General features: G+C 31.2%; 1 protein-coding gene across 1 annotated transcript in view; it reads left to right on the top strand.

Moving 5' to 3' along the window:
* The window catches only part of LOC103603521 (mitogen-activated protein kinase 10), a 63,998-nt gene extending 52,470 nt beyond the window's left edge, over window positions 1–11,528 (top strand). The window contains exon 7 of the mRNA XM_008588060.1: window positions 11,305–11,528. Coding sequence (XP_008586282.1) covers window positions 11,305–11,528 — 224 coding nt within the window. The remainder of the gene's footprint in view (window positions 1–11,304) is intronic.
* Window positions 11,529–14,152: the final 2,624 nt, after the last annotated feature.

Consider the following 14,152-nt stretch of genomic DNA (forward strand, 5'->3'; position numbering starts at 1 on the left):
CAGACATAAAGCTTTCAAGTCTTTTTAAAAATTCTACATATAGAGCCAGCCCAGTGGTGCAGTGCTACAGTGCGCCGCTTGGGAGCTCAGTGGTGCTCCCACCAAGGGTTTGGATCCCACATACAGACCGGTTCCCGCTCACTGGCTGAGCGAGGTGCGGGTGCAACACCGAGGGTTGTGATTCCGTTGCCGGTTCCGGTCCGGTATGGGCGCGACACTGAGGGTTGCGATCCCTTGCCGGACACGAAAAAAGACAAAAAGGAAAAAAAAAAAATTCTACATATAAAAACTATTTATCATTTACATTTCAGGGGATAAAATTGAGGTTCAGAGAGGTGAAGTAACTTGATCAAGGTTACACAGTTAGAAAGCAGTGGAATTGGTTCTGCAGCAGAAAAAAAATTAGTATCTGCCAGAGATAGTATAAAAAACATTTTTTTTGTATTAAATAAGAAATAGAAATAGATGTTTCGTAAGTCCCAGACAGGTTCATGGCAGAAATGGTCTTTCTCTACATGTTTGAATGGAGACAGACAAAACACTGCTTTTTTGAGTTTTTAGCTCTCCACATTTTTGTCTCTCTCTTCCACAATATCTATGAAAAAATAGATACAGTATAAATAGCAACTTAGTCAGACTGGTCACTTTGGACAGTATGATAAGAATACTTGCAATTTACAAATAAATACATATACACAGATTTTTTTTTCTTTAATAGAAGATTCTCACAATTCCAACCTCTTGTGAGACAGGTATTATCTGAAATTACAAATGCTTTAATAATAAAGGGATGCACAACTGTTTGCTCTATCTTTCCCTGATATTTTTGCATGTTACTTTCTTTCCTAAAATGGAAGCAAAACAAATTTGCTTCTCTGGGTATGCTTATCACCTTCAGGGTTATAACATTTCTTTGCAGTGATCATTCTTTTCACATGTTAAATCAAACACTGGAAACTTTGGGTTTAACCTGAGTGAGATTTTCACATTAGAAAGAATCTCATGAAGAATTCTTTAAGGTCACTGCCAAATTACTAAATGTAATTTGAAAAGTAAGTGGAGCAAAATTCTATTGTGCTGCTTCTTAATGCTTTTTCCTATTTGCTCCCCCTCAAAGCCCTTATTCTTTTAGTTTATTTTCCCCCATAAGAATGACCAATCTCTCTTTCCGACTTCTCAGGAAGAACAAGGGAGTAACCAAGTAAAGTTCAAGTGAGAGATTTCACGTTCTTGTTTCTCCCATCCCCATCCTGCTCCTGCCTATGTGCCCTCTGCCCTGGCTTCCTGGTTTTAAGTTCTGGATGATAACTGGCATTAGCAGAGACCATTGTAATTTCATCTTGAATTCCAGGTTTCTTTTGACTGACAGTCTCAGAAATGTATCAGCTCTTTAGTCATGTCGTTTATTTCATGTTGAACCACCCCATTTTGAAAGCCTGCATTTCTTACCATTATAAAGCAACCATGTTTATAAGAATAAGACAAGGCTTCCTGTTTAGAGACATGCTCCTTTGATGGAAGTCAATGAAACTGATCCAGCATATTCCAAAACATTCATTCCTGAACTGGCATTTTGCTTCCAGAAACTTATTCATATTTATAAATAAGAGTAAATGTGTTTTATAAAAGAAACTCTTTCTTTCGAAGTTGCTGGCAGCTCAGCTTTTCTTTTTTCTTTTTCCACATATGGTATACAAAAGAATACTAAAGAAACTGATTTGCATGTTTCCCATATTAACACAATCTAGAATAATTTACAATACAAATCAGTAGGAATCTGGTAGATAAATGCAAATTAGACCTTTTAAATCAGAAACTAAATTAATCATTGAGTTATAATTGCAAAATAATATTATCATACATTAGAGAGCATTGGGTAGCATTGTGAGTTCAGTTATACGGCAAAAAAGACCTGACTTTCTGTGTCCTCCCCTTTTACTGTTTTAAAACACTATCATGAGACTGGCCACATCCAGTCAGTGAAAAGTTGGGCTATTGCTCTACGGCTTGGGTATCCCAGTGTTTTCATTTATTTGTTGTTCTATTCCTGTGTTCTTGTTTATCTTCATTTATTTTTGTTTTCAGTTGACATGTGGTCAGTAGGGTGCATCATGGGAGAAATGATAAAAGGTGCAGTGCTGTTTCCTGGCACTGATCGTATCCTTCTTAGCAGCCAGTGGTCCCTTTGGTGTCATTCTCAATTAATTCCCTTTTGTCTCAGATGCAGTACTGCTGATGGTATACATTCACTGCCCTTAGAGGGTTTCTTAGAGACTCCAGTGTCCAATATTTACAAGCCAACATCATGGTACAGTAACCTTGTCTCCTAGCAAGACCTTAGGTGGGTAATACAGTATTAAATCAAAAGGTCTGCCTTAATTCAGTTCTACCTAATAGCAGTGATGTGCTCTTCTTTGTTTTTTTTTGTTGTACCTGTTTCAAAATTAAGATATATTCATAGATAGATAATAAATGTCAAAATCTTTCAGTTTTAAGACTGAAGATTTATACTTTTATATCATAAGACATATATCCACTTCATATGGAAATCTTTCTATAATCAGTTAGATTTATGCTCACTTACAAATACAATTGGTTTATTTTAGTATGTATTCAGAGAGCACATATATGAAGTTCATTTTAAAACTGATCAATCTCTTCTGAAATTATTTTTCTTATTCACTTCAGTGATAAGAGTAATATCTCTAAGTCCTGCTCATATTTTCACCATATTATCAAGTGCAATAATTAAGACCTCAATTAATAATGATTATATAAAATCTGAAGAATTACATTTAAATCACTTAGATAACTAAAAGTGATCCTCTCTTAAGCAGTAAATTATTAACAAGTAAAGATTCCAGAGGCTCTGCAGTATTAAATAGGTATGGATAGTGTGTAATTAGTATATGGATATGTAATGAATTACCCTGTAACTTACTCCCTTAAGTTAGTTAAATCTCTCTCTACGCTCAGTCACTTATGAAACTGTTATATCTTCATCATGCTAAAGATAAGGTTTATGATTAAATGATCATAATTCAAAAATAAAATTGAGCCTATAATGGGTTTTAATGTCTAATTTTAAAAAATCCAATTATTAATATAAGTATATCTATGATTAGCCATTTGCTTTAAGTTCTTAGTACATTCAAAAATAAAATTGAGCCTATAATGGGTTTTAATGTCTAATTTAAAAAAATCCAATTATTAATATAAGTATATCTATGATTAGCCATTTGCTTTAAGTTCTTAGTACCTATATCCCAATTCTTATTGTCTATAATACAATGTACAAACTTGAGGATTAATATATTATATGTTATATGTATGGTTTCACATAGGTATCACAAAAATATATATAATTTCACACATATATTCTCTGTACATATTAAAAGGAACCATTCTGGAAATGATTGAATTAGGTACTCAGTTTTTGTTGAATGAAAGAACTTAACTTAAAATGTTTAAAATAAAGCTGTGCTTTTTAAAATTAAATAAAAATAAAATTTTTATTTAAAAATAAAGCTACACTAATTATTTCTGACTATTCTTACTAAAACCTTTTTCCAAGTCTTATATATAGTACATATTTATTTTTTAAATCTTCCTGTCTAGATTGCTGCTTTGTCATCTCTATAAAATTTCATTAAATGACATCTATAAATTTAACACATCCATGTTAAAGCTCTTTGAAGGTATGTTAGCTTGATAAAAACTAAATTCCTTTGGATTTCTAAAAAAATGGGATTTCTTTTATTCCCAATGCATAAATTTGTGTTTGGCCTTTGAACTTTTGGCTTTTCTAGAAGTTTATTGTGGTTGAATAATTGATGACTGAAATGAATATTTGCCTTCTGTAGATTAAAATAATTGTTTTTCATTACTGTTTTTTAAATATTTTCTACCAAAGGAAATCAAAACAAATTCCCAAACACTGAGTTATTAAATTCAGTTTTAACATTTCTTAGCATCATTTCTTGGGAGAAGTTGCTTGAGTACCATTTTTAACTTGAATAACAAAATCCCTTAAAAATAGTGCTGTAGGCTGCAGGTAATGTTGCAAGGTCATGTTGGATGTCCTTGATATTTTGACATTGAGTACTTTCTTGAACTTTAGTATGAAGACACATAATTTCTTGGAGGGAAAATGGGAATTGTTTTCTAACGTGCATCTTCTGAGTATAGGGCATGGCCTTTTAATGATTTCAAACATGTTGATTAAAGTTTTAAATTAGTTATTTAAAGCAAACAAATTATAAGCACTGAATATCATAAAGGTAACATCTTAAAATGTAAGACAAATAATTTATTTTAAAAAATTCTCTGTTATTAGAAATGACTTATCTAAAGAGACAATAAATTATATCTAAATCTACTAAAGACTTTATATGGAGCTGGAGATATACAATATGTATAATGTACATCTGTACAATACATTATAAGGAGACATTATTTTTAATCAACACATCCTCATTTATATGAAGGTATTATCAAAATAAATTACTTCAAAAAGGCCTTGCACTATAAACTATGCATATCTTCTTAATATATAAACTCAACAGCAAAACTTAAAATATTAATAAGGTCTTATATTCTTAATCTTTTATGCCAAAAAAAATTCAACGCATTATTTTTAGTAATGAGAAATTTAGATAGCCAAATAGTTCTTAAAATTTTATATATTTATGTGATACTTTATTGGTAGATGTATTTTTAAGTATAAATTAATTGAATTTTATTCATTAAATATATGTTTAACTCTCTACAGAAGAATCAGAATTCATCTGTGGAGATAATTTCTTTTGGGAGATCTAATGAATTTCATCATAGCTGACTTTTTTCTTTAAAAATTATAAAACATTTTGTATTGTGCAAGTGAATTAATATTAAATATGTAGCTTTTGAAGAAGACTAATAAAATGAACACACATATATTGCCACTCAGGTTAGAAAATAGAACATTACCATTACCTTAGACTCTTTTGCATGCAGCCACATCCTCCCTTCTCCACAAAGTAGTAACCACAGTCGTAAATATTTGTTTTGACCCTCTTCTTGATTTTCCTTATATTTTTACCACATGAAATTTCTCTTTAAGCAATATATGGTTTAGTTTTATATATTTTATCACACTATTATTATCTTGTGACTTGATTTTTAAAAACACTTAACATTATATTTTTTAGATTTATTCATGTTGATGGATTGGAAATAGTTAACTCATTTTTATTGCTGTTTATTATTCCGGTCTATAAACATTCTACAACTAATTCATTCTCCTATAAATAGACTTTGGGATACATCCAATTTTGTTTTTGTTTTTGTTTTGCTTTTATAAATAATGATGCTATGAATATATGTTTCCAGGAGCATATGTGCAAGGTTTTATTAATAAATGCCTGGGGTCATAGGTGTACACATTTTTAACATTGCTATGAAACATCAAATTGGTTTCCAAAGTAACAGTTTATATATGTAGGTGTCTACTCCACATCCTCACCATCTTTTGATATTGTCATGCTTGTTTTTAAATTTGTTACCAATCTCTTGGACATAAAATATTTCACTGGAGCTGTAATTTACATTTCCTTTACTACAAGGGAAGCTGAGCATCTTTTTCTATGTTTATTGGCCATTATTATTTTCCCCTTGGTAAAATGTGGGTTTTTTTAATAACAAATTTTTTCTATTGTATTTTTTTTCTATTGCTTAGTAGGAGTTCTTTATGCAATCTGGCACCTAATCTTTGTCGGTTTTATGAGTTGCAAATATCTTCTCCTTGTATGGGGATTATATTCCCATTTCATTTTATAGTGATTTTGGAATTTGTCAATATGTCTTTTTCTATGGTTCATGTATTTTTATATTTTAAGAATCCTTTGATACCTTTATATTCACCTGTAATTTTAGTGTGAATGTTTTAAAGTTTAGTCTTTTACATTTTAGCCTTTAGTCCACTTGGAATTGATTTCTTGTGTATGTGTGAGAGGGATCCACTTTATTTTATTTCAGTTACATTTACTGACTAGCTTATTCTTTTTCCATTGATCTATAATGCTGTCTCTTTTATACATTTCCATATATTGGGGGGAGGGATGTTAAATTCTGGGCTCTATATTTTGTTCCACTAGTCTGTCTATCTCTGTTCCACTAACACCTTCTTTTAATGAATACAAATGTATACTATGTACTTATATCAGGCAAGGTAAATATTCCTCCTTTTTGTCATCTTCGGAAGTATTTGGGCTATTAATGCACCATTGTTCTTATACAAACATTTTAAAATTGTCTTGTTACTCTTTTAATGAATACAAATGTATACTATGTACTTATATCAGGCAAGGTAAATATTCCTCCTTTTTGTCATCTTCAGAAGTATTTGGGCTATTAATGCACCATTGTTCTTATACAAACATTTTAAAATTGTCTTGTTAACTTCTATAAAAAGATCCCTATTGATATTTATATTGGAATTGTATTGAATCTAAAGTTCAATTTCTAAAAATGCTATTTTAATTGACCATTTTTATCTTTCTCTTAAAAAGATGAGGATCTTAGCACATGTCAGTTTAGATCATTGCTATCCCAACTTAAATATGCTATTGATGTCCAGTATTTTTGTTCTCTTCTTTAGACTAATAAATTGACAATATTATAATTTTATTGCTTACAGGTAGATATTGTTTAGATTCACCCTTATGATGACTGTTTTCGTGGTTTACCACTATTTCTTGCAATTTGAGATTATTTTCTTTCTTCCTGAAGTTCATCTTTTAGAAGTTCTCTGGTGGAGTCTTTGATAAGAAAACTGTTTTTGATTGAGGTTCCCTTGCGTGAAAGATAGTTAAGTTAGATATAGAATTTTATACTGAAAGGTATTTTCTTCCAGCATTTTAAAGGTATTATTCTACTTGCTTTTAGCTTTCAGTATTGTTGGTGAATAATCAGCTGTCAGTGTAATACTAACTTTAGGACATAATCTGTCTCTTTCCTTTATTTAGGATTTTTTCTTGGTCTTTGGTTATCTGCTGGTTCTCTACCATGTAACCAGGTGAGGATTTTTTGTTAATCTGCCTTGAAATTCATTGTTTCTTGGATTCCAACATTTCTTTGATTGCTGGAATTATTTAGCTTTTGTTTCTTTAAATATTTTTTACTCCCTCATTCTTTACATTGCCTCCATACAAAGCTTTGAATGGACATAAATTAGACATTCATTTATTCAACAAATATTTTTTGATCACCTTTTTGTCTTCAGAAATGTATCAGTAAACAAAACTGACAAAGATGCTCACATCATGAAATTTATTATAAAAGGCACTATATTAGAAGGCGATGATAGCTGCAGGCTAAGAGGGATCAAAGTGCTAGGATGGGGGGAGGGCAGGGATTGCTTCCTTCTTCCTTTGTAAGTTTAAACATCAAAAGTTTTATAAACTTTTGCCTGTCAAATTTTGCCTCCTATGGCATGTTTTCTTCACCTCATATAAGCTCGATTATCCCTTCTTAATCTCCATTGTAAATAGTGTTACACCCAGAAATGAATGTAATTTTCCAGAGATGATTTCACAGAACAGAGTACAGTGGTTGTACAACTCCTCTTAAATAGATTCCATATTTCTGTTAGTGTAGGCTGTTTGTATTAATGCCTTTGTTTAAAGTAACTTTTACCAATTTGAAAGAGACTTCTGTATTTTTTACGGATGACAAATTATATGATCTCTAAGACCTCTTCCTGGTTTCAAAATACTATCACATGCAGGTAGAGTAGGATCCAGCATTTGTGAGCATTTTCATAGCATAAATTATGCTCATAATTATGACCTAAAATACCCCAAAAAGGATAAGGCATTTTTCATGCATTATGTTCAAGGCATTATGTGATATATTTTATAAAGTCCCCCAACCAAGGAAGCTAAAGTAAAAGAAGTGCTTGAAATGTAAGTTCTTAGCTAACTGATAATATGAACTAGAATAATTCTCAATCTTAGGATTTCAGATATTCATTTTAACTCTCCATATTTATTTGTTTCATTCTCCTATTACAATGCTATTTATTTAAAGATCTTAGTAGTAATCAATCACATTTGCACACTATCTTGTCATCACATTCTACTCATAAAGTTAAAGTTTTTGCAATGTAGCTATTTTTTATGAAGTGAATTTAGAATTAGATGAGGAAATTTACTGTCAAATAATTTTTATTAAATGTCATTTTCCATTTTTATTGAATGCCTTTGATAATTTATGTTAAGGCTGATAGTTTCTGAAACAGTAGATCAGAAATCTACAAATAAATACATTTATTAATTTTTTACCAAAAAATTTTGGCCATTTAAAAAAAATACATACCATGTTAACATTTAACACATAATCATAAAACCTAGTTAATATTTTTAAAAAATGGAACCAATGTAGGAATCTTATTTTTTTTTTAAAAATCAACCCTTATTTTCTATTTAAAGTAGTATTAAAAGTAATTGTTTTATATGAACATGTTGACCTGATAGACCGGAGGAGGAGTTTCAGAGACATTCTTTAAAGTAATTGCCTGTGATAAAACATACCATCAATTTTATAGCAAACTTAAGGTAATTTTTTACCATATCAATTCCAAATTTGCTCTTTTCTTTACTGGAAACTTGAAACAAGCACTTGGCTTGGAACCAAGAAATACAACTTCTAGTCTTGGCTTATCTTTGGTTAGTTATGATCATAAAGAAAAATCATGTGCTCAACTAAGTTGAACATACTTGTTCACATTTTGGTCCTACGAAAATCTGGAAAACAAGTACTTAACACTTATATACATGTTTGTGGGAAGAAAAAACTTGAAATACATTGGTTAAAATAAAGGCAAAGACTTAAAGATAGCTATACTTACAATACAAACATTTAACTATTTTACTGACAATAATAAAGATTCTTTTCTCCCTTTTTTTTGTAAACCATTGCTTCAAGGACCAAAATAGTGTTTTATTTAAAAGCAATCTAAGGTAGGAAAGTACACTAAGTGCTTCTATAGACTATAATTATGACTTATAACAAATTCAAAAATATCCGACTCTCCTTAAACTTTACTGTAAAAATACTGTAGAATTGTTTGGGGAATGTTATTATAAAAGCAATTCTATTTTTTTTCTTTTCTGTTTTTTTATTAGCATATTCATTGTTACAAATCATACTTATTCTTTACATCCCTTATCAAATCTCTTCTGTTCCTCCTCCCCTCCCCATCTCTTTCCCTTCCCCCCCTTCCCCCTTCCCCCTCTAATAACCATAGATTTGTTCTCTCCATCTGATAGATTAACTGTTCCTCTGTTAGTTTGTTGCCTGGATGATCTGTCCAGTGATGAGACAGGTGTGATAAAGTCCTCCCCTATTATCATAAATCAGATGCTTCTTCTATTATTCTGGAGTGTGTAAAAGCGATTAATTTTTTGCTGAATAATTTTATAATTCTATCTAAATGTAACTAGAATATAATAGTATATTGGAAATATTTTGCCAACTTTGTTAAACGACTACGGAAATCTGACAGCTTCTTTGCCTTTATTTAAAGTTTGACATCAAGTCTTTAGAATTCTTAGCAACTTTGACCAGTGATTAAATGATGGCTTCATAGGGCGTGATAACCTAACTGTCTTAAAGAACAGGCCTCTTTTCATAATTTACAATGACGAGCACTTGAGTTTTATTTAACTACACTAATGCTTTCTGTTTAAATATGTCTAATTAGATATGGCTTATCTATATCCATAGTATTAACATGGGTTTTTATCTATGAGTAACTAATAATTCTAACTTTATATAATGTTTTCGTTTCTTTATTTCTAACAATTCTGACTTAACTGATGTATTTTCACGCACATGGTAACTCAGAAGAACTTATATTGAAGCATGTTCTTGTTTATAATTGCTACTGTTTTGTAAAGGAGCATTCTTCAGTTTTTTCCCATCCTCATTTTATTTCTTCATAGTCCATAGTCATATATTTTTTAATCCAATAGCTGATCAGATATGCAGTAATTTAAGTTTTATTCAGCCGGAATACAAAGCAGGTAGAAGAAGATTTGCATATTAACTGGATTTTATCTCGGTTCAATCTCCTATCTACTGTGTTTGCATTTTATAGTTATTTTTGTTGAACATAGTGAATTTTGTCTTTTATCAGGACCGGCCAATCTTTGTTAGTCCAACCCTCTTAAATAGCTAGGAGTAAAGACTTCAAAAACATCAGTTAGGGACTGCTATGCTAAGGGTCCCTGAGCCATCATACATTACATTAGTAGGGATGAATTAATTAACTTACCACTAAAGCATAGAGTTATAGAAGAATAAACAATATAGGAGAAAACACTGTTTGTGATATTGGATGTAAGAAGAATTTCCAAGGCTTCTATAGTTCATCAACACATGGCAAGGGAATCTGTTTATCATTCTCAAGGCTCTGATACATAAATGTTAATGATAGATGAAAAGAGAATCTCGATGAGTGGTATGTCTGTCAAAAGAACTAGTTTCAGTTGTTGAGGGTATTAATTTTCACAGAGAGGTAATATTTTTCCTGTAGAAGACCCCATGTACTTTCTGACTTGTACATACTTGGATGGAAATCTGTTGTCTTAAATTGAACACTCCTCTGTTCTCCCTCCTGTCTCATTGAAAATAATATTCAGGGATGTCAGAAGTAAGAACAATAGATATGAAATAGTGAATACTTTGTTTAATAAGTATACATTTTTAAAGTTTTTGGTGAAGAATTAATGTTATTGTACTATCAAAAATTACATCGATCGCATGCATAATGAATATGAGCAGGAAACATTAAGAAATGATGAAATTTCCTAATTTTCAGGGAAGGAAAAAAATCTGAAAAGTAATTTAGGAACAATGTAAATAAACATTATTTAAAACATTTGTGTACTTATTTAAAAAATATAAATGATTAAGGTGACATCAGGATAAAAATGTCACTGTGAGGTGTCATTATATTTTCTTCTAAATCACATTATATAGAAGTTTATCTCGATATGAGATTCTTCTTTTGTTATTTAAATAATTTTTATCTTTACAATCCAAAGATTATTTAATGATATCTATTTTGTTAAATAATGCTAGTTCCCCAAAAGTGTGTAAGTTCCAAAAGTGAATTTAAAATTCCAAAAGGATTCATTGCCCGACAATTCTGAGATGTTTGTAAAAGCTCCAGTTGTGCTGATGACTGCTCAGGATTCTGAGAAGTGTTGGCAAGGGCGAGTGGCCTGTGCTTCTTTTTTCCCTTAACTATGCAATTCTCAGATATTGACCAGTGGAATAAGGTGATTGAGCAACTAGGAACACCGTGTCCAGAATTCATGAAGAAACTGCAACCCACAGTAAGAAACTATGTGGAGAATCGGCCCAAGTACGCGGGACTCACCTTCCCCAAGCTCTTTCCAGATTCCCTCTTCCCTGCGGACTCCGAGCACAATAAACTCAAAGGTAGGCCGGTCAGGGACACCGAGCCGTGGGTGACCGGCTAAAAAATCACACGGTAGACTTACGTCTCTTAAACTCTAACTTCCTTAAGTTAAGGAGAGGTATTTCTTAAAACAGCTTTTTTACAAAGGGGAATGGACAAGGATTTTGGCATTTTCAGGACATTCAGGAGGAAGGATAAGAATAAAGTGTGTGACAATGGTGTGGGTTAACTATTTCATGGGGGTTTATTTAGAATCTTAAAATTATTTTTTGAAGTGTAACTCTAAAAGTCCAATGTAATATACATTGAAATCATTGTTTGAATTTTTTTTTGATTACCTGGAAAATATTTTCTTTTTTTTTTGTCCTTTTTTGAGACCGGCCACACCGCGCTCAGCCAGTGAGCGCTGTGAGCCCACCGGTCATCCCTATATAGGATCCGAACCTGCGGCAGGAGCGCTGCTGTGCTCCCAGTGCCGCACGAAAATATTTTCAACATGTGTTTAGTTGTAAAATCTTGGAGATGCAGGTGTCTGTGTTTCTTTTATTTGTATTTTATGGAGTGCCTCACCATTTTTTCGTTTTAGAGTAGTAAATGAGATTTCGCCTACACGTTTTTTTATTCAATATAACACTTCCATTAATAAATGATTCTACTACTATGTCTGTAATTATATACTTGAGTAAAAAATCACAATCAATATCTTCACCCATAAAATTGAGGTATTATGACTCAGTCTTATTTAGAGACAAGTAATAAATTTGGAAATGTGTAAAGTATAATATAAACATTAGTATTCTAATTTTATTATAATTTAGGACACTCCTTAGAATTTGATTTTGAAACATATCTGATTTTCCCCCCAGACTGGGTTTAAATTCTGTCTCTGTGCCTTAAAATCTCTGTGACCCTGGGTGAGTTACCTAGTCTTTTTTTCACCTCTTCTAACAAATGAAGGTAGAGAGGACCTAAATTATAGAGTTGATGGGAGGATTAACTGATTTAATAATTTGTGAAGCAATCAGGATAGTGCCTGGCTCATAGTAAGTGCTCAATAACTGTTAAATATAATAAGTAAAAGTAATAATATTTTTAAATGTACCTATAAATTATCAAAAACCAAAATGATAGGACACATGCTTTTGAAATTTAATTCCAAATATTTAGTGTTCAAATTGTAGAAAATTAATTGTCTGTAGACTTAACTTACAAATTTAATTTAAATATGAGTAGCTAAGGTGGACTTGAATGAGACAGAGAAATGAAAATGTGGCGCTACTGTTGTCTAGGATCTTTCCATCTCCTTCATACTTTTCTTTTATTTAATGGGCTTTAATTGTGTAAGATTGATTCTGCTTCTTGACATTTACATTGCAAAGCTGGATTTTTTTTTTTTTTACTTGAGCTGCCTCAATGGACTCTCTGAAAGGCAACACCCTAAATTATTGCTAAATCTACTACTTCTAAGATTGACATTACTTACACATAGATTGGAAAAGAGCTAGTACTCCAAGTAGCGATCTTACAGAATTTACACCTTCATCATGCTAATGGAGATATCAGGCAAAAGTAATCCCTTTTTATGAAGGTAATTGTAATATAACAATATAGAGACAGCAAAGCCCTCACTAAACTCGTGGATGATAATGACAACACTTGTAGAAAAACTACTAAGTAAAATATTATGCTTCATCATGTGATTCCAGCTTTCTTGAGTTTACTTTTTAATTCAATTTGAACCTCTACAATTATATTATTTTTGCAAATGACAAACTAATTTACATATTTTTGATTAGTTAATTTTAATTTTTAATATAAAATTGAAAAATTATAAGAATCATAATATACAAATAGTCAAAGGAAATAATTTATTCTACTGTATTTGGAAAAGAGTGTAACAGATTTGCTTGCAAATAAAAGAATGAAAGATAAATCATTGAAACATTTTCCCCATTTTGTTTCTTCAAATGGTATTGATCATCATTTTTTAGTGAGATAATTTGGTATTGATCAAGTTCATGCCCCTATTGATGAGGAGCCCATTCTGGCCCCACCTCACTTTCTAAGAGTAGAAACATGGATGGGTTTGATGGGAGAATCTGTGGGAGTGGGATACATGAGTCTGGGTGTAAAATCAGTTATTAATCAAAGAGATCTTTGAACCAATAAGACAAATAAACAGACCTGTTAAGCCATTAGGAGGCCATTGGAAATGAGAAATATTAAATGTTGAATTAATATATTTCTGTAGTTTAGTTATTCTTGTGAGCTTCAGAGTTTTAGTTTGGAAGTAATTGAAATCAATTTCTAGTATTGAGTTTCCCAGAAAAATTGTTAATAGAAATAAAAAGTCCTCAAGTCTGATTTAACTAGTGATTTTTCATATTAGTACATATTAGAAGGTATATTTATTAAAATGTAATAATACTTACATTACTAAGAAAATACTTATAGGGTAGGTGAAAAATAGATTGCTAAATTTTGACAGTAGTATGGTCAAAATTATATAAAAATACATGAACATCATTAGAAAAAAATGTACCAATAATCACAGTGGTTCCCTCTAAATAATGGAAATAGCTAGTATTTCCTGATTAGAAGGCTTTTACCAGGCAATTGGTAACTTTGTGAAACATCGCGTGAACAAGATGAGAAACAGTGGGTATTTCAATAAAGACATTATTT

Source organism: Galeopterus variegatus, unplaced genomic scaffold (assembly GCF_000696425.1).
Source record: "Galeopterus variegatus unplaced genomic scaffold, G_variegatus-3.0.2 Scaffold4659, whole genome shotgun sequence".
Classification (NCBI taxonomy): Eukaryota; Metazoa; Chordata; class Mammalia; order Dermoptera; family Cynocephalidae; genus Galeopterus; species Galeopterus variegatus.